The sequence below is a fragment of the Cyclopterus lumpus genome, chromosome 11, assembly GCF_009769545.1.
Source record: "Cyclopterus lumpus isolate fCycLum1 chromosome 11, fCycLum1.pri, whole genome shotgun sequence".
Lineage (NCBI taxonomy): Eukaryota > Metazoa > Chordata > Actinopteri > Perciformes > Cyclopteridae > Cyclopterus > Cyclopterus lumpus.
The window spans coordinates 18457701-18476784 of NC_046976.1; the positions used below are offsets into that span (position 1 = coordinate 18457701).

The following is a 19084-nucleotide window of genomic DNA, read 5'->3' on the forward strand; positions in this document are numbered from 1 at the left end:
CACAAATGTGCCACGAGGAACAAGAGCATCCACCCTGAAGAAGGTCAAGCCGGAGAGGTGCAGTGTGCAAGAGCGGCCACCAGATGGGGCTGTGAGCTCAGCGACGCTCTCTGGGATTTACACAGAGAGGACGTGCAGGTTCAAGTTCAACGGCAAATAAAACACAAAATGCTTAGATGGAGAGATCATGGAGTTATCAGTCGTTGAACAGAAGGGGACGGACGTTGATATTCAAGTGCAAGACGACACATTCACCCTCACCACGCCGGGGCCGTGACCCCCACGACCTTCACACTGAGACCAGGGGTCACACATCCAAACCCTGTTTACCCGATGAATGAGCAGAAGACATAAGTAAAGTCTCAATGTAGTACTACGACTACGACGAGTACCTCCACAAATACTTCATGCATGTAGTATATGGAATATAGAGTACTCGAGTACTGGGCTTTAGTACTCATGCTTTACATCCTAGTTATTTTGCAGGTTTAGATTATTATTATTATATTATATATATATAGTAATGAAAATAAGAAGTTACCCTAATTTATACCAGTTACAACATTAAAGGGAAGTGTAAGTGATGTACACATTAATGCATCAGTAATTATATCTAGTAAGTAAAAGTACTAATGCAGAATGATCTATTTCAGAATTATATACATACATACATATATATACATGTATGTATATATATACATATATGTGTATATATACACATACCCGTATATATGTATGTTGTTTTATACATACTATACATATGTTCACACTGTAGTGTTGCCACTGCATCTACTACTAGTACTTAATAATGCTAATAATTATTTACATATGATAATTTGACTACTATAAATGTATCTGCACTGATAGACAGTGATGTGGAGCTCCAGATGTCTTAATATCAGCATATGTTTCGTGTCACAAAACAAACTTAATTAAAGGAAGATAGAAAGAGAGAAAGTTGAATCAGAAGCTCCACAAGTCAAAAAGGTGAAGACAATATTACGTAAAATATACGTCAATTATAACCATGTACAAGCCTGTGAGGTTTATAAAAATTAAATTAAAAAAGAGGGAAAAAAAACACCTGATTGTTCCACCTCTTACAAAATCATCTTCACTTAAAAAAAAAACTAGTTTGCTTTGCCTCCAAATTAAATGGCTCTTCACAAGGGCTATTTTTACTGTGTACTTATGCGTCCCATGAGCCTCTTGGGCAAATTGCACCGTCAACAAGGGGACAGTGACGAGGTGTGTGTGTGGGTGGGGGGGGGGGGGAGAAGGGGGCGGAGCCATGCTGAATAAGGAAGCAGGGCTGGGATTGGACCAGTGGGAGGACGGCGGGGGCAACGAGCGAACCCAGGGAGCCGAGAGAGTGATAGAATGGGACAGAGAGGGGGGGGGGGGGGGGGGGGGGGGGGAGAGAGAGAGAGAGAGAGAGAGAGAGAGGCAGCAGCAGCCTGCAACACACTTCCACACAGGACAGACTGCACGTGTGACAGTGTGTGTAGGAGACATGCTTTGTGAATGAGTGACGGCGGAGCGGCAAGTGAGCATTAATCCTCTTTAGGAGACAGGCAAGGGAGCAGGAGACAGGAGAGGAGACGCTCACGAGGCCGTCGTCGATGGGAGTACCTCGATAGATGCCACGGGCCGCACGGAGAAGGGTCAAGGAGTCAGGAGAGGTAGGGAGGAGGGTGGGTGGTGGTGGTGGGGGGAGCCCTCGGGACCAGAGAGAGAGAGAGAGGACCTGATTCTCTATGGCCAAGATGAGTCTGGACCCCGTGCAGGTGATGAGCGGACAGGTGAAGGAGCTCAAAGTTTCCCCCTCGTCCAACGGGGACAGCGGAGGATCGTGGGAGGAGAAGGAGGTGAAGGAGGAGAAGGAGGAAGAGGAGGAGAAGGAGGAGGAGGAGGAGAAGGAGGAGGAGGCCGCCAAGACGAAACCAGTAAGTCTCGTGTCGCTCCACCAGTGTCTCACAGGTGTATCTAGGGTTGGGGGGGGGGGGGGGGTCACATAAGGTGAGATTCTTGAGTTTTTTTAGGTCAGAGAGGTTTTGCAAACATCTCTTCCAAGTTACGAATGGAGACGCAGTCCGTGAGGGGGAGAAAAGTTTGGTTTTTCAGAGATCTGAACATGAAATTCATGATTTCCAGACGCTCGGCCGACCACTAGGGGGCACTTCCAATTTCCTTATAATTGGAAGTGCCCCTTTAGGTAATGAAATCAAAAATATGGGTATAAAACTAAAGATATAGATTAATAAATTCTATATTTTGCATGTGAATGACTGAATGTCAAGCAGCAGCACATTTGTGTTTCCAGGGAAATCAGATTTATTTGCTAATACGGTCGTAAAACTAAACGGATGAGTGACTAAATGAAAAAAGCGAAGTAGCTAAAAGCTGAGTAATCTCTGCCGTTTGCATTTTCAGACCGCAAACATCCGTTACGTGGCAGTTTATGAAGATATTCCCTAATGGACAGCCTGTGATAATCTATCAGCATTTTTTGGGGGGGGATGCGTATGTGTATTTTTTTTAGAGACACAGCGAAATAAAAATGAAGCTTTCCGTGAAAAAAAAGTGGTTTACTTTGGTATGTTTGCATGTTTCTCTTTATTATTTTTGTTCTAGGAAAGGCACGTTTAATCAATCAACAGGTTTTTTTTCATCTCAAATGTTTTTATTCCTATAATAATTTGTTCATGTTCATGGATGATGTTGGATAAACATGGAAGGTTTTCCATTGATTTAATCAAATTAGTTTTAATTAACATTAAACGGCCCGGTCAAAGTAATTAAATAGCATTCATATTAAATTAAATTAAATTAAATTAAATCTAATTAAATTCAATTCAATCTAATTAAATTAGCCTATACATTAAAGGTGAGGCCTAAGAAGTGGGAAATTACTCTGGAGGTCAATAACAAAGTAATTAATTCAATGAGTGAAAAGGAAAGTTTTTTTATTTTTAACTTGGCTGTTATTTAGCTTTCCTCTGCCTCTGTTTTCAGTAATAAAACAACAGTTGTGTCTCCCTTCATGGTATCACAAGTACCATTGTGAACATTTTTAAAAGGAGTCCTTCAGAAATATGATTAAGAAAACATGTTGACACTAATCAAGTAGTCGTATTGACAAATAGCTATTAAATCATATCAAAATCACTCTATTCATGTCGATGTTCTTTCTCTACAAGACACACACACACTCAGAGTCACAGTCACCCCTCCTGTGTTACCATATCTGCCAAGGCCTGAATAGACCGCATCATCACTGGCCTTTTACTTATCTATAAATACACCCCCCTCCTTCCCATTCACTCTCCGCTCACACTTTATTTAACCTCTTCATTTCTATCTGTTGTCTGGAAAATTCCCGTTCCTCTGTTCCATGTCAGACGGACGACGGCTCTGGGTTGCGTTCACAAGCACCGGTCCTGCTCATCCGTCAGAGCTCTGACAGGATTAATACACAACAACCACACGGTGTCCTTATTCGGTGCTTCAGGTGCAACGTAACACGGATGATTAGTGTTAATTATATTTCATTCCCTTTGTGCCCGTCGCATAAAATCAATGAGCAGGAGGGGGTTATGGTACTGTTAGCCCCCCGTGAGCGACGCATTCCCATGTTGGGTAAAAGAGGCTAGCTGAGAGGGCAGGCTGTAAACACTAGCGGTATCAAATCACAGCGCAGAACCGGTGTGTTATTCATAGAGCAAACTGACGCTAACGGATAAGCTGCAGCGAAGGTCTCTGCGGGGCTAACGTCTTTACTCACCTGAAAGGGCCGAGTTTCAAAAAGTCAGAGCGTTAACAATCCACCAAACAACTGTTTTAAATACAGTGGAGTAAAGTCACGCACTCCCTGCTAGCCAAATTTCTCTGCGGTTTCTTTACATGCACATTAGCCGGCTAGCTAACGAGCTGTTAGCGCCAATAGCTGCTTTCCGCCAGGCCCGGCCATTCGCCATGTTGAGAGCCGTGAGGAGGCAATCCCTCAATCGTACAGAGAAGCGGCCACCAACCTTTTTTTTTTTATTGTGCCACGGACCGGTTTTAAGACAATATTTTCACGGACTTCAGCGGTGTGGGCGATAAATATGACGTCGTAAATATGATACGACCGGCATGAAAAAAAAATACAAAGTGCATAAAAATGCAACTCACCATTACGAATTAGAAAACGGAAGCAGGGTTTTCAGTGCTTTCTTTTGGGCGATCTCAGGATATTTTGCATTGATTTTAATCCAGAACATCGGCGGAGTTGAAACATACCTTTAAGGCTCATTTTTGCTAGCTTGTGGGTTTCATTTTTGGGGTATCGTATCAAGCTCAGACGGATGTAACCGGTCATGGTCCGACCTTGATAATCAATCTAAAAAAAACGTGGCTCGGTGGTTTTTGGGGACCGCTCATATAGAGGCTTGACTTGACTTAATCCTACAAGCCGGTGAGGGGCTGCTGTACCGGTACCGGTACCACCGCAGCGGTAACGTTACCCGGTGTATTTATTTGTACACCATTTAAGTCCGAACTTATCCGTTTATGTTTTTTTTTTATCACTTTACTGTAAACTGCACAGCACATTGTGTGTTCTATGTCAGCTATCTGTCTTCATTCAGGTCAACTGTGTAAAAAAAAATTAAATATTCTATACGGGACAATAAATCAAGACACTGTTATATTCGGTTGGGTTTTGGGGGTTGGAGGGATTGGCAATGAAGCTTCGTTTGTAAATGAGTGTTCTCTGAATGAATAAGAACAAACTGTCCTTCTTGCTAAGGTGACAGGGAGACGAGCCCGGAAGGTGGAGGGAGGCGTGTTTTTTGTAAGTATATCTCCCATCGCCTTTGAGGTCAAAAGGTCGTGTCCTTGGCTGCAGAGCGATCGTCGACCTCTGCTTTTTCCACCTTCTCTGCGATGGCTGTCAATGTGCCTGCATGATCACACACACACACACACACACACACACACTCCGCTAACCAACAGGCCGGACTGAGTCGAGGAACTTTAAATGTTCTTTATTACTTCGGCCGCAGAGAGATACGACTCTTTGATTCGCTGGCATATTATATTTTCTAGGCTAAAAGCGAGAAAAAAAAAAAATCCCTGAACTTTTTTTGTAACGCATGCACTGGTTTCATTCGACGGGAAACAGCCAGCGTGGGAAATAACCAGTGGGATTGTCAATGTGGCTCTTATCAGCTTTTAAGATATTTGGTAGAGAACAGTAAGCATGTATTTGAGTGTTATCATCTGATCAAATTTAACTTTTAATCTGATTTGGATTTTGTGGGTCACCATTAATCCTGTGTGTGTGTGTGTGTGTGTGTGTGTGTGCGTGCGTTAGCAGGTAATTAGGTAGCAGTGTTGTGATGGAATAAAGCTAAATGGAGGGGCAGTGAATCATTGCCCCCCCCCCCCCCCCCCCCCGTCCAGCCTGTGGCCTATTTTACCAGCACACGGCCATCGGTGCACACACACACACACACACACACACACACACACACATGTGTTTTTATTACACCGATTTCTGCCTCACTGAACAAACACACACAGACAGACTGTATTCAGACACATATCGACTAAAGAATCATGCATTAGTTATTGCTGTTATGCGCTTGTGCCCTTTGCGTTGCACACATTTTATTCTTCCGGTAAAGGATACATGTCTAATAAAACCGCTATTAAATATATCTTTATCATTTAAATGATTACACCTTTCACATCTCCTCCCACTGTGCTTTCCAGTCATCGTCTCAACGGGTCATTACCGCTCGCTCATGAGACCTCCATGTTCTTCTTCATCGTCCCATTATCCATCTCTTTTTTTTCTCTTCTTTCTAGCCAAAGCCGGAGAACGCGGTGACCGTCGCGGTTTCCACCCGCGTCTTGTTTCGGACCGAGCGGGAGCAGAAGGTGTTTGAGCAGAACGGGGTGGAGGAGTACCTGAGATACCAAATCGAACACGAGAACGAACCCTTCGCCCCCGGACCCGCCTTCCCCTTCGTCAAGGTCAAAGTCAAAGTCACAAGAGTTTCCATCCGCAGGCCGAGCTTTTTCTCCCCGCTGACCTGTCGCCGTGTGTCCCGACAGGCTCTGGAGGCGGTGAACGCTCGTCTGCGGGAGCTGTACCCGCAGAGCGAGGAGCTGTTCGACATCGTTTTGGTGACGTATAACCACGCCCACGTGGGGATCCGGCTCATCAACACCATCAACCATCACAGTGAGTCCAATCACGACGGGTACAACGGGGCAGGCAGAGAACAATAGCTTTAAATAGCTTCCTGTTGCGGGGATCGGATTTCAAGCCCTGACGATTCAGTGTGACTAAAACATCCGTTATCTCACCGCACGTGAATATTGAATGTAAATGGAACTTATTTGTGAGAGGAAAATGTAAAAGAAAAAAAGATTTTGGAAAATCACGACAAAAATGCGACAATTGCGGCACTTTTTCAATAAAAGTTTGAAAAGATTTGCACAGGCAGAGGACCCGACAATCTTAAAGCTGCCGTCCATCCTGAGCTACTGAAAGACATTTCATTGAGTTTCTGCTCCGGGAAATGCTCCGAGTGCACTTGAGTTCCCTCTGGTCAACAGTTACGCCGTTTATAAGTCTAGTGCTTTTATTTTGAAAGGTAAGAACAAACTGAGTGAAGGTCCGCGCCGCCTTTGTCCAGGTTGAAAGGAGTAATAAAGTTGAACGACAGCTGATACAAGCTCAACTGAAACCCAGTTACAACGTGTATGAACAGCTGACCGATTGGGAGCCTTCCCAGGGAGGATCTCAGACCCCCCGTGATGACATCTTCCTCGCAGACCACTTCCTGTCCAGCTCCTCGAATGTTTTCACGTCCGCAGAGTTCGCGTCCTCCGGGACGTGCGAATAATCCGAGAGCCTCCCCCCCCCCCCCCCCCCCCCCCCGAAAAAGAAGAAAAAACCAGGTGTCTGAGCGGGGAGGCGTCAGATCTCTCTGGTGGCGCCCTACGGATTTTTGACCTCTGACCTTTTCCCCTACAGCGCTAACGGGAAAACACGGCCTCTCGGATGTCACGGGGATGAAGAGTTTGTGTCGTTTGCTGTGTCAGCTAGAAAAACGTCTCGACGGGGGTGACAGGAGTCACGAAGACGGTTATGACAGAAACATGCTGTCAGCTCGTCACGCTCGAAACTGAATCCGGGGCGACGCAGACAAAACATTCAAATGCAAATTTGTCTCTCGTCACCCGCTTGCTATTTTTAACAGAGGCAGGATGAGGTGTAAAGTTTCTCTCCTCGCAATATAGTCGGAGCGTGAACAACAAAAACAAAACTAGCTTCAATTACGCAAATTAAAATGTCAACCGTACGGATTAAGGGAATCAGTGGGGTCAGTAGTGTGTGTGTGTGTGTGTGTGTGTGTGTGTGCAAGAAAGAAAACGCGTACAAATAAATGAACGCAACAACATCTAAAGAGAGAAGCTGCAGCTGCAGAATGCCGAGTCGGCTGTAAAGAAGCCCTAAATATCACCTGAGACTGGTGACCCGAGGGAGGGGGGAGGGGGGGGGGGGGGTCATCGCAATAAACTTGGTTTCATCACCTCCTCTTTTTTTTTTTTTTTTTTTTTAGCAGTCGTGGATGTACAGCTTGAACATGAGGGGGCTGAGGACTGGGGGGGTGGGGGGGGTCCCTCCGGTGTTCAACACTAGAGTGGAGGAGGTTTTGGCTGCATATCCAAACTGCCCTGGGGTCTGTTTCCTGTGAGGAAGACAAATATCCAGAGTGAGAGCGATCGGTTTCATGGGGGGAGATTGTATCTGATGCTGAAACCAACAAACAACCTTCTGCTGTAGCCGCTGTTATCCTTCTTTTTCCTAACCGTCGTCTCCGCGTGCAGACGGATGAGGGTCCGGGTCTGGCCGGGATGCCCTTTGATGTGCTGGAGAACCAACCCGCTGTCTCAAAAAGCAACTTCACACAACTTGGACTTCCCGTGGGAACGTTCTCCTGCGACCGCGATAACTTATTCATCTCATCTACTTTGCATGTACACATCGTCGTAGGTCAGATGTCACGAGCCGACGCGCTCGTTCCACGTGTGGAGTCACAAATCGGAGTCTTACGTTGGTCGGGAAGCGTTAAGCCGCCCTCGTGACGCCCGCTTTCCTATTACCATGTTTTAGATCTTTAAGCAAATAAATCATACAAAGATAGACGATATGAAAACTGTTTTTGCAAAGGGGGGGGGGGGGGGGGGGGGGTATACAAAGACATCAATGGCGAGGTTTTTTTTTTTCCATTGAGGGACTCCCACGCTCCCTACAAAGCCGGACTACAAAGCTAAATAAACCATTTAAGAAATCTGCAGAGGACAGTTGGTCCTTTGAACTCCATTTATTTTTTTTAAGTCTCCGTCTGTCTTTTGTATCCACAAGTCTTCGTCCTCTTGAAACTGCACTACATATTTGAGCTTTTTGAGTTTTGACCATGAAGCGCGTTCACATTCTGCTACAACCTGCGTCCCAGAAAAGAAGAGAAAGGCAAACGGCAAAGCAGATACATTTATGCATACTTATTTTGTAAAGACACTAAGCTGGTAGCAAAAAAAACGGGTGGGGGAACCAACGGGGCCACGGCAAGATGAACACTTCACATTCACCGTACAATATTTCACAAGGACAGAGAAGTCCGTATGACATCATACGTAAAGTTACTTTTTCGTGCGTTTTCCTACTAAAGCCGACGACGGACGACAATTTTCCGCGTGCAGTCTTTCTTTTTTTTCAAGATAAACTTCACAGGAAACTCACGTAACCACTTCCTCTAGGTTGAGGAAAAGACCGTCGTTTTGGGTTAAAATAAGGTAGTGATGTAACTAATTCCAAAGGGGATCATACCCGCGGTCCCGAGGCTGAAAGATCGCTTCCAGCGGTCTTCATACTTCCTCGTAATAATGACATGTGATGAGATATCTACGCATTATTTTCTGTATGTATTGGATGAGACCAGCCTGGATTAGTGGGATGGTCAATTGAAAATAACCTACCCCATCCTATGTGTGACTCACGCCGAGGTCTGGATACCTCGGCTTCTGCTGCACCAATATGAACCATTATTGCATTAAATATGTATCTTAACAAGTCTCTCGTCTTTACGGACGTGCACAATAAAATTGATGGAGTGCCCCTTTTAATGTGGAATCAGCTGTTGAATAAAAAGCCGTAACCTTGCCGTTAATATTATCGGCACATCAATCTCCCACCCTCACTCACCTTCTCGTCGACTGCGTCTCCATCTATCTTGGGTGTCATTCTCATTCTCTGCACCCTTCAAACTCTGACGGTTTAGAAAGAAACAAATAAATGCACGGATCAATATTCTAACAGGTCTGTGATGCTGGGAGTGTAAATGTTGTCGTGACGCTTTAAAACCTTTCTTGTTGTCGCTCTCGCCTCCAGACTTGTTCATCGAGAGGTTTTGTATGACGGGGGGAAGCAGTCCTATTGGCTACCTGAAGGCCTGGCAAACCAACCTCTACCTGTCTGCCGACGCCGATAAGGTCAGGGAGGCGCTGGCTGAAGGTGAGCCCACACACACACACACACACGCACACACACACATAAGATGAGGAAGTCTGATTTCATATGGTTTATGTCACTTTATAATAAAAGCCAACAATTAATGGGACTGCATATTTAACACGGTGCCCCAGTGGGAGGTTTTTAGTCCAAACATTTATATTTGTATGCACTTCACCACTGAACATGAATCTAAAAATATATCCTTACATATCTCAGCGGTATGTGCAATACCAGTGCACCAAACAAAAGATGTAATCGTGTACATCTCTGTACTACTAACCTTGTATGAATGTGATATAATTGCTGTTTGATCATCGTCATATGGCCTAAGGTTCAGCCCTTTGTCTGCATTAACAAACACTGTGCACGCCCCCCGTTTTATCGCTTGGATTTCCCAGGCTGAAATATTGCCAAATGTCTGACCTTCTACGAGCTGTGGCTCACGTTACACCGAGCGGCCTCCCGGGAAATAAACGATGGCTGCATCGCAACCAAGCAGTGAGCCATCTCGCTTCCTGCTCGCCTCCGTTGAGAGTTGCACACCGATCTACGGGTAGCGAGTGACGCGTGTTGTTGTTGTTGTTGTTGTTCCTGTGTCGCGTAAATAAGTTATATGATAACGTGATACGGGCATCAATGCATAGGCTGGTGATATCTGTAACGGAGAGACCTCAAAGACCCAATAGGTTGCCTTCGTGGTCGTCACTTTGAGGTCTCTGGGGTATTTCTAAGAATGAAAGAAGTTTTTTTTTTTTAAAGTAGCGGTAAAGTTTAAATGTATTTCCTGAATTCCAGTCTCCCACATACTTATAAAAAAATACTCTAGTACTGCCTTTAAACTTCAATTTAAATGGTAATAATCACGAGATTGGAGTCGTCTCCACGTACTTTTATTTCTTACTTTTGTGGGGTGACTATGGGTCAGTGGTTAGCATGCCCGTCTTTCAATCAAGAGGTTGGCAGTTCAATCCCCGTCCTTGAGCAAGACACTTAACCCTGCATTGCTCCCCGTAGCTGTGTCTACGGTGTATAATGTAAAGTGTCTTTGAGTATCTTGAAAAGCACTATATAAATTAAATGGATTATTATTATTATTATTATTATTACTGTATAGCAGTGAATGACATCTGCTACGATGCTGCAGTCCCATTACCACGAACCAGCATAGCGTCACGACATCCCATTAGCGCCAACTGTGTTCAGCGCATCGATATCTGAAAACCCGAGAAGCACGAGATGTTACAGCGTGAACGTTCTCCGGCGACGAGACGCCGGAGACGGAACACGTCGAGGCGACGATGGCTTCGGAAGGTTTATGTTTATGTTTTTCACGCCGTCAAAAGAACAAATACGGAAATAGAGCGGACGCAAATAGAAAGGAAAGGAAAGCAAATTCCAGAATGAAACCTGTTTATACCTAACCGAAAAGCAAAATTTGTTGAGATGATATATATATATATATATATATATATATATATATATATATATATATATATATATATTTCTTTTTTTCTAGTAATGAGAACCAGAAAATAACATAATGTACCCACTGAGTGTAGAGGGGCTGAGGGGGAAATGAACTGCAGCGCTGATTGAACCCAGCGGGACCACATACCTCTGAAGGTGACATTCTTCATGTGACTATCACGCTTCATGTCACTAATGCAAGTGACTCTGTGGGACACACACACACACACACACACACACATACAAACACACAAAGATTAAAGCAAAGGAAGCGTCCTTGACATTTTCCTTGAAAGGTCTTAATTAGCCGTGAAGACATTTGTAAAAAGGCTTTCTGGGCGCTGAAGGCCGTGGAAGCGCCACACAGCTGTTCCAGATTTTTTGATCCGGCAGCAAATGAAGCGACGAAGCGACGTGAAAAAGCTCCTCTTTGGCTTTCCGCTTGCTTCTGATCCAGCACATCACGTCTGCAGGTGTCGGATTAGAGAGAGAAGCTGCACGCTTGAGCTTAGCCGTGTGGCTGTATGGTGATGGAACGCATCGACGCCGGAGTTAATATTTGACATTTTCTTAATGCGTTCATATTTGTCGACGCTGCATTGAGGCTTTACTGGCCTGGTTTCATCTTGCAGCCCCCCCCCCCCACAAACTTTTTAATTTTTCTAAATGATGGGAGTGGGTGGACGCTTTCATTTTTAAGTGAAGGGAAGTGATATGTGTGGTTTTACTTTACAAAGGAATGTTTTAGCTTACTTCAATATGTCACCGTCATGTGAAGTACCAAACTACCTTTTGGATTTATTTCAAGTGAAGTGAAATTAAGTCATATGTAAGTTGTACCTTAACAAGTGTGTGTCTCTGTTCACTTGATTCTTATCAAACCGTCATGTGCTTGTCTGCAGGACTCAAAGCAGAGGTGAAGTAAGGCAACGGTTAAATTAAGTAATATAAAGTGCAGTGAAGTGACCGCAAACCGCCACTTCCTCTAACGAATCCATCGTTGAACCCTATTCGTGTTTATGTTTATGTTCAGGCATCGCGGCGGCCACCATGTTCGTGACAGAGAAGCTGACGGAGGTGTCGGAGTCCCAGCTGAGGGTGGCGTTCGATGGCGACGCCGTCCTCTTCTCCGACGAATCGGAGCGCATCTTCAAGGCGCACGGGCTGGACAAGTTCTTCGAACACGAGAGGGACAACGAGGACACGCTGCTGGATCATGTGAGTCCGTTTGGACGTTTGCTCTTGGAAGAGTAGATAATGTGCCGACAACGTATACACACATCGTTCATTTCGGCTAAATAATCTTGGATAGAGTCAGTGCAGATTGGATTAAACCCTAATTCGTAGCCTTAAATTAGCATTTCTGTGCTGACCCGAATCACCTGTAAATGTATATGCATATAAAATCTCTTTCGATGTTTCATTCTATATTTTGTGGATAAATTATGAAACGTGATGTGAGAAATGGCTTCAAAAACACATCGGGAGTCCGACAGTTGGTGCATCGTTCCAGCAATGCAGGCTTAAGAACATTAATGGTGCATACAAAATAATGATTGTGCACACTGCAGAATCATGCAGATGTATTTGTGATGGTTTTGCGTGTTGGAAACACAAATTAAACACATCGCAACACTTTCCAACCATGGCAGTCGACGCCACGTGACCCAAAGCGCTGTTGTGGTTTTGTTGCCTGAACCTAAACTGCACGTCGTTATTTTAGGCCCAACCATGATGATTATCCCAAACCTAACTAAGACCAAATGCTCCTTTTTTAGTAATGTCGTCCTGAAAAGGAAGTTGTCAAAGCGACAATTCCGTACACCGTAACTATTTCACGAACTTCCGTGAGACGGTGTTGCGCGGTCTCTCTCTCTGAATCACTTTCTTCATCTGTGGCAGGGTCCCCTGAAGGGCTTCCTGGAGGCACTGGGGAAGCTCCAGAAGAAGTTTTACGCCAAAGGCCAGCGCCTGAACTGTCCCATCCGAACATACCTGGTCACCGCTCGCAGCGCGGCCAGCTCCGGGATCCGGGCGCTGAAGACACTCAGGGCCTGGGGATTGGAGATCGACGAGGCCTTGTTCCTGGCGGGGGCACCCAAGGGCCCCATGCTGGAGAAGATCAGGCCTCACATCTACTTTGATGATCAGATGTTTCACGTGGAGGGCGCGGCTGAGATGGGCACCGTCGCCGCCCACGTGCCCTACGGCATTGCACAGAAACATAACCAGAAACGGAACGAAAGTGCCAGGAAGTAGACGCCAGAAACAGAACAAGAGAAGGAGGAAGGGGACGGGGAACGAGAGCAACGGGAAGCTGAGAGGTTTCTGCGAGCATGAAAAAAAAGATGAACTTGTACTGAATTGTATGTGGGAATGCATCATTTCCATGATGAAGCACTTGCATTGTAAGTTTGTTCAATCACAATGTAAACTGTGTCATCCAAATGCCATCATATTAGTTTAGGGGGTTAGATAAAGGTAGAGGTCAAGTAGAGGACACCTATTCTTAAATGTTTTGTCCAATCTTGCTTTATGTGGTGAATTCAAAGGTGCTTGATTGCCATGGAGAAAAAACACTCCTTTAGTGACCCACACAGAGGCTACACTGGGTGTCAGAAATGAATGAGCCAAAGGCACAATGCACAGATAGTATAAGGTCAAAGGTCATAGTGACAATGTATTCTCAAACTACGGTTCGTACGATATCCTACAAAAATGCGTTTTTTCCTACGAAAGCCAGCGACGCGTGAGGATTTCCGCGCATTACATTCGTACAGTAACTCAGTTGGGTTTAGGAATAGATCGCCGTTTACTTAAAAATAACCGAGGAAGTGTTGTTATTGAAGGCAAGTTTCGTGACAGAAACACGGGCAAAGATCTCCGTCCTACCACCCCACCAACCCCCCTGACCCAGTGTGGGATTTAGCGGTCTTTAAAACGTCCAAACTCAATATTACGTTCGCAACATACACAAACATTTCGTGGCATATCTACGAATCACGGCACATGTTTTTTTTTCTTTCTCAATTGTCATGAATTAACTAGTCAGAGATTTCACAAGAATGTTAAATTGTTTGTTTGCAACTCTACAGTATGTGTTGTTTGTTACTGTAGATGGCTACGTTATGTACTATCGTGTTAATCCAAATATAGAAAGCCATGAATTTCAGTTGGTGCCTTAGTTTTAATGAAGACACTGTTTTCAGTCACTTTGGTCCAGAGTGAAATATCTCCTTCACTGTTGGGTGGATCGCCATAAAGTTCAGCACAGACATGTATCGTCTGCAGAGAATGAAACCCGATGAACATGGTGGGGATCACCGGACTTTTCGTGTCGCTTCACAGGTCACAATTGTACATTAAAGTAAGTTCGACACTTCATTTCAAGGAAGGACACCTTCAAAAATGAATAATTGATTTCCATCTCCCTTAGAGCTGCACAAGCCATTCGCAAGCAAAACAGAACCTGAAGTATCGCACTATTGACACCAACGTGGCTTTAGCCAAAGAAAAGCAACTTTTTTTGCACCAAATGTTTAATTCATCCAACGCTTTCGCTTTCCAGTGTATATAACGAGTACACGTCTTCACGGGCCTTTGTGTATATTGGTTTAAAAGTCGTGCCAGGAGCTAAAATTCAATTCAATTCAGTTTATTTTATATAGCCCAATATCACAAATTACAAATTTGCCTCAGAGGGCTTTACGTAATATTACATCCTCCTCTGTGCAGGCCGGTGTGGATCCTCACCAACGAGTTGCTCCACCAGCAGCTGTCTTGACTTTGCTGCCCTCTCCTGTGCATCGAGGCGAGCACAGAGTGCCACCCTGCTCCGGTGGCACTGACGGATGTTACAGTTTAAACCGATTTAACTACATCTGACGGATCAATAGTCAAAAGGGCAAGACATACCTCGTTCCGGTGACGGCGTGGACATCCTTCATTGGCAAAATTGGCCCCGTTGGCCTTTTCTGAAAATGTCAATCCACTTCCCCTCACTCCGTCACTGTTGGCAGAGCCCTTGGAAATCTTTGCACTTTTGGTACATTTAATCCATAATAATCAATCTTCTGAGGACCTCGAAGCTCAGGAAAAGTGACGAGCAATCCACGCGTTTCATTTCACTGGCGACACGTCATTTAGATGAAGCGACGTTTGAACATTACGACTTTATTGACAACAAATATATATGACAAATAAAATGTACATGAACACTAATGGCGATGTCAATTATAGCCTTTGCTCTTTCAAGATGAACACATACTTTCTTGCATTGGGAGTCACTGGTGTGTGCACTCCTTCACGCCACCATGGAGTGGCAGCACTGGACTGATAAATGACCTGCTGCAAGACAACTGGTCTCCACTCCCATGTTTCTATTTAGGATGAAAAATCTTCACTTGCTATTGGATTATCACGCGCATTAAAGTTGTCTATAAATGATTAAATTGTATCTTCATATTTTTTTCCTCTTTCACGCCATCTTAATGTATTTTTGTATTCCCTTTTTTTTGGTCACACGTCCTTCTTTCTCTTTTCCCCATTTACTCTTAATTGTTCAACCTTCAGAATGAACATAATCATATTACTACCCACGCTTTCCCCCCCCCCCCATACCTTATTCCTGATGATAGATATGTTAATTTCTACAATCCTTCCAAACTTAATTGGATCCAGTGCTGGTCTACCTAGAGCCATGCCGCTAACAACACCACAGGGACCAAGTGCTGCTGCTAAAGGCTGATGGATTGACATGCGTGTGGATTTTATAAGCTCCGAAACTGTGTTGCTGTTCCACAGTGGAGAGCAGGGCTGGATAGATACGATATGGCCAGCTGGCGAACTCTGCAAAGCCCCCACTTCTTAATGACACACATACGCAGGGTGCCAGCTGTATCTATAAAGAGACAATAACCCATCAGCGTATGGAAGACAGTGCAAGAGGACGGCTTTGCTGTGCCTGATTGAGGCCGTGACAACCCACCATCCGGCCTCGTACGGAGATGCCAGTTAGGAGATAAATGCTGGAAGGGTGCTCAAGCGAAGAAAGAGATGAAAAAATAAATTGTGGATTGAAGGATATGTATTTTCATTTCAGGCATTGCCCCCCCCCCCCCCGTGCTTTCCGGGGCAGAGATTCATGAGATTGTGACGGTGATGACAATCATGCAAGTTCAAGGATGTAGGAAATAGAACAGAGTGAAGGCGGCAGATATTTTGGATGGATGGAAATTGACGGCTGGAACGGGGGACATTAATGTACGCAGCAGACCACAAACTCAAATATAAGCTTTCTTAGGGGGGGGGGGGGGGGGGGGGGAGTCGGGTCGCGGTGGGCCTTTGTCGGAGTTGGATAACACCACGAACACACAGTGAGAGAAAATAGATCAGGGCTATGAAAAGTGCATTCAGCACGCGTGCCTGCAACAACTTGTTTTGTGTGATTAAATGCAACCCACAATTAGCTAACCCCACCCCCTGTCAAGAAGAGAATGGGCTGTAAGGCGTCGCAAAACACACTTCATAAATTTTTTTTTAAAAAAAACAAGTGGCAATGTATGCAAATAATCGGCGTCGTATGAGACATTTCATACAATCGGACAAAAAACTATTAAACCCACCTAGCTGTCTGCCCTCGTAGCAACGGGCTGAGTGCCGACGATGAGCAGCGAGGAATAAAGCAATAAAAGTTGCCCCCACACACCCCCCCACACTGTGGGCGCAGAGTAGCGGCTCGATGTCAGCGGTGCACTCAGCTGTGCTATCGCTAGCGGCTCGTCGCGGTTAAGAGCGTGAAGTGAGGAGTCGGCGGCAGAATAAAACAGGGAATAAAAAAAGGGTCACCACGGCGACCACGGGAGGTCCTTGAACGTGCTCGACCGGTTGCATTTCACGCGGCAGAATGCGAGAATAGCCGCGGACAGACGCCGAGGTGCACAGTCACTCACGGACCCCGCCAACCGCATGATCCGCCATGAAAAAAAAGAGAAGACAGATGGAGAGGAAAAGTAGTACAAGACAAAGATATTGTGTGGTTTTCCTTCTGCTCGAGTGTGTGTGTGTGTGTGTGTGTGGGAGGAGGGGGGGGATGGCTGACTCACCGTCTTGGCAGTGACGTTGAGGGGACCCTGCAGAGGGAGACCGGGCCACGAAATGCTTTAAATCTGTTCCAGAACACTTTTCTTTTCTCTTTTTAACGCCCTATCAAGCTCTGTAGCTTTTCTCAAAGTGCACTGCAAAGTGTTTAATTAGACGTCGAGCTGACAATACCTTTCAGAGTCTCCCTGTGTGCGGTTTGGAATAAAAAAAAATGAAGGCAGACAGAGTTAATAACTTCGCTTGTGCATGTTGAGCTAATTAGTTTTGTGTGTGTGTGTGTTTTGTTTGCCTGTAACTGAATATCCATGAATCCAATTTCCTGGATAAGAAGCAGCTACAAGAATGCCTCTTGTGTTTGTCTGTTTTGTTCTTGTTGTGTTTTCCTGTCGGCTCCCGTCAAAAGTGAGAAAAAAATATTGTAACGCATATTCACGAAGAACAAAATAACAGCGGTGGTTAATTAACATGAAGCTCATATTCATATGTTTTCCTGTTTTTTTCAGTATGTGTTTTGCTTTCTCGGGATGTCAGTCTACCGCTTCAAGACTACTGTGTCTCAACAACGTTTTGTACAGATATTCATCGTAAAAGTACGATATTAAAGCATTGTTCATGTCTTTGTGAATGTGAGCCTCTTTGACTGTAGACTCTTACTCAAACTGCTAAAACAATTAAGAATAAATAAAAAGGCTAATTTGCAAGCGTATTGAGTTCAGTATTATTAATCTGTAATGATTTCACTGCTAGAGTTTTATTGTGTTGATTCAGTGACAAAGACAATACAGCGGGTCACTTTCTGTTTATCGTGTTTTTTAAACGAGACACTTGAAAGCTCCAAACTTCACAAATTAATTGCTTCATTGGTTTAATTGTTTTCAGGCCGTATAGCTGCAGGATTTATTTCAGGTATTTTATTCAAATGAAGGAAAACCTGGTTCGTAAACCTGGTTCCAGAAAGACCCCATAAACCCTCTTTTCTGTAAATTTTTTAAACGTTTATAAACCACTGGCTACCAAACAGCACCTTTCTCCAAATGTAAAACTTACATGGCAGTTACCTTTGGCTGGAAAATGCGTATTGACCTTTTCCACATTTTTTTTTTTCACGTGATTACCGCTGCCGTGCTTTCGAGCTTCGAACGCCGACCGTAGAACATCCACAGCGAGAAGGTCGAAATTACTCGGGTCAGCGAAGCAGTATTTATTTTTCAGTTTTGATAAAGACAAACCTGCAGTCGGGGAATCTTCCTCTCTCTCTTTCATGCTAATGTATTGTAAAGTGCAAACAAAGTTTCTTCTGGAAGGAATCATCCCCCCCGTGTTGGTATCCATGGCAACAGATTAAGGCTATCCCTTGAGAGAGATAAGAGGAGGTATGGGAAGACGACATTGTGTGTGTGTGTGTGTGTGTGTGTGTGGTGTTTAAGGTAGTAGTAATCTATATATTGGCCTGTACGAAATTTATTTTGTCACCAACTAACGTCAGCTGTGTTTCCATGGCGACCTCATCCAGGAGGCTGAAAAGGTGGAAAGAGAGCAAAAGGAAGGAAACGATGTTGAGAGTGGAAACATGGAGGGAAAAGAGGAAGAAAGGGAAGTGAGGGAAGAGGGAAAGGGTGCGAAAGCCAGGGAACAGAAACACAACGAGGATAAGAAGAAGGCTGACAGGAAGTCATCTACTTTATATATATTAAAATCCCTCCGGACCAATCACAACAAAGGCAACCAAATATCCAGGAGAGGGAACACTTGTTGCTAAGCACTCACAGATATTCAGAGAATGGGTGAAGGAGAAAGAAGCAAGTGAAGGAGGTGGAGGAGAAATATGATGGGGGAAGGGCGTGAAGGAGAAAGAAGACGGGTGGAGGTGGTGAAGGAGAAGGAAGCAAGTGGAGGGGGTGAAGGAAAAGGAAGCAAGGGGGTGAATAAGAAAGATGACGAGTA

General features: G+C 44.7%; 1 protein-coding gene across 1 annotated transcript in view; it reads left to right on the plus strand.

The window, feature by feature from the left end:
* Window positions 1-1757: 1757 nt before the first annotated feature.
* LOC117739206 (cytosolic 5'-nucleotidase 1A-like) overlaps window positions 1758-19084 on the plus strand; it is a 40388-nt gene continuing 23061 nt past the window's right edge. Inside the window, exons 1-8 of the mRNA XM_034545500.1 lie at window positions 1758-1868; window positions 4790-4834; window positions 5854-6021; window positions 6103-6232; window positions 9449-9571; window positions 12072-12256; window positions 12941-13283; window positions 18274-18325. Of these exons, the coding sequence (XP_034401391.1) occupies window positions 1758-1868; window positions 4790-4834; window positions 5854-6021; window positions 6103-6232; window positions 9449-9571; window positions 12072-12256; window positions 12941-13283; window positions 18274-18325 (1157 nt within the window). The remainder of the gene's footprint in view (window positions 1869-4789; window positions 4835-5853; window positions 6022-6102; window positions 6233-9448; window positions 9572-12071; window positions 12257-12940; window positions 13284-18273; window positions 18326-19084) is intronic.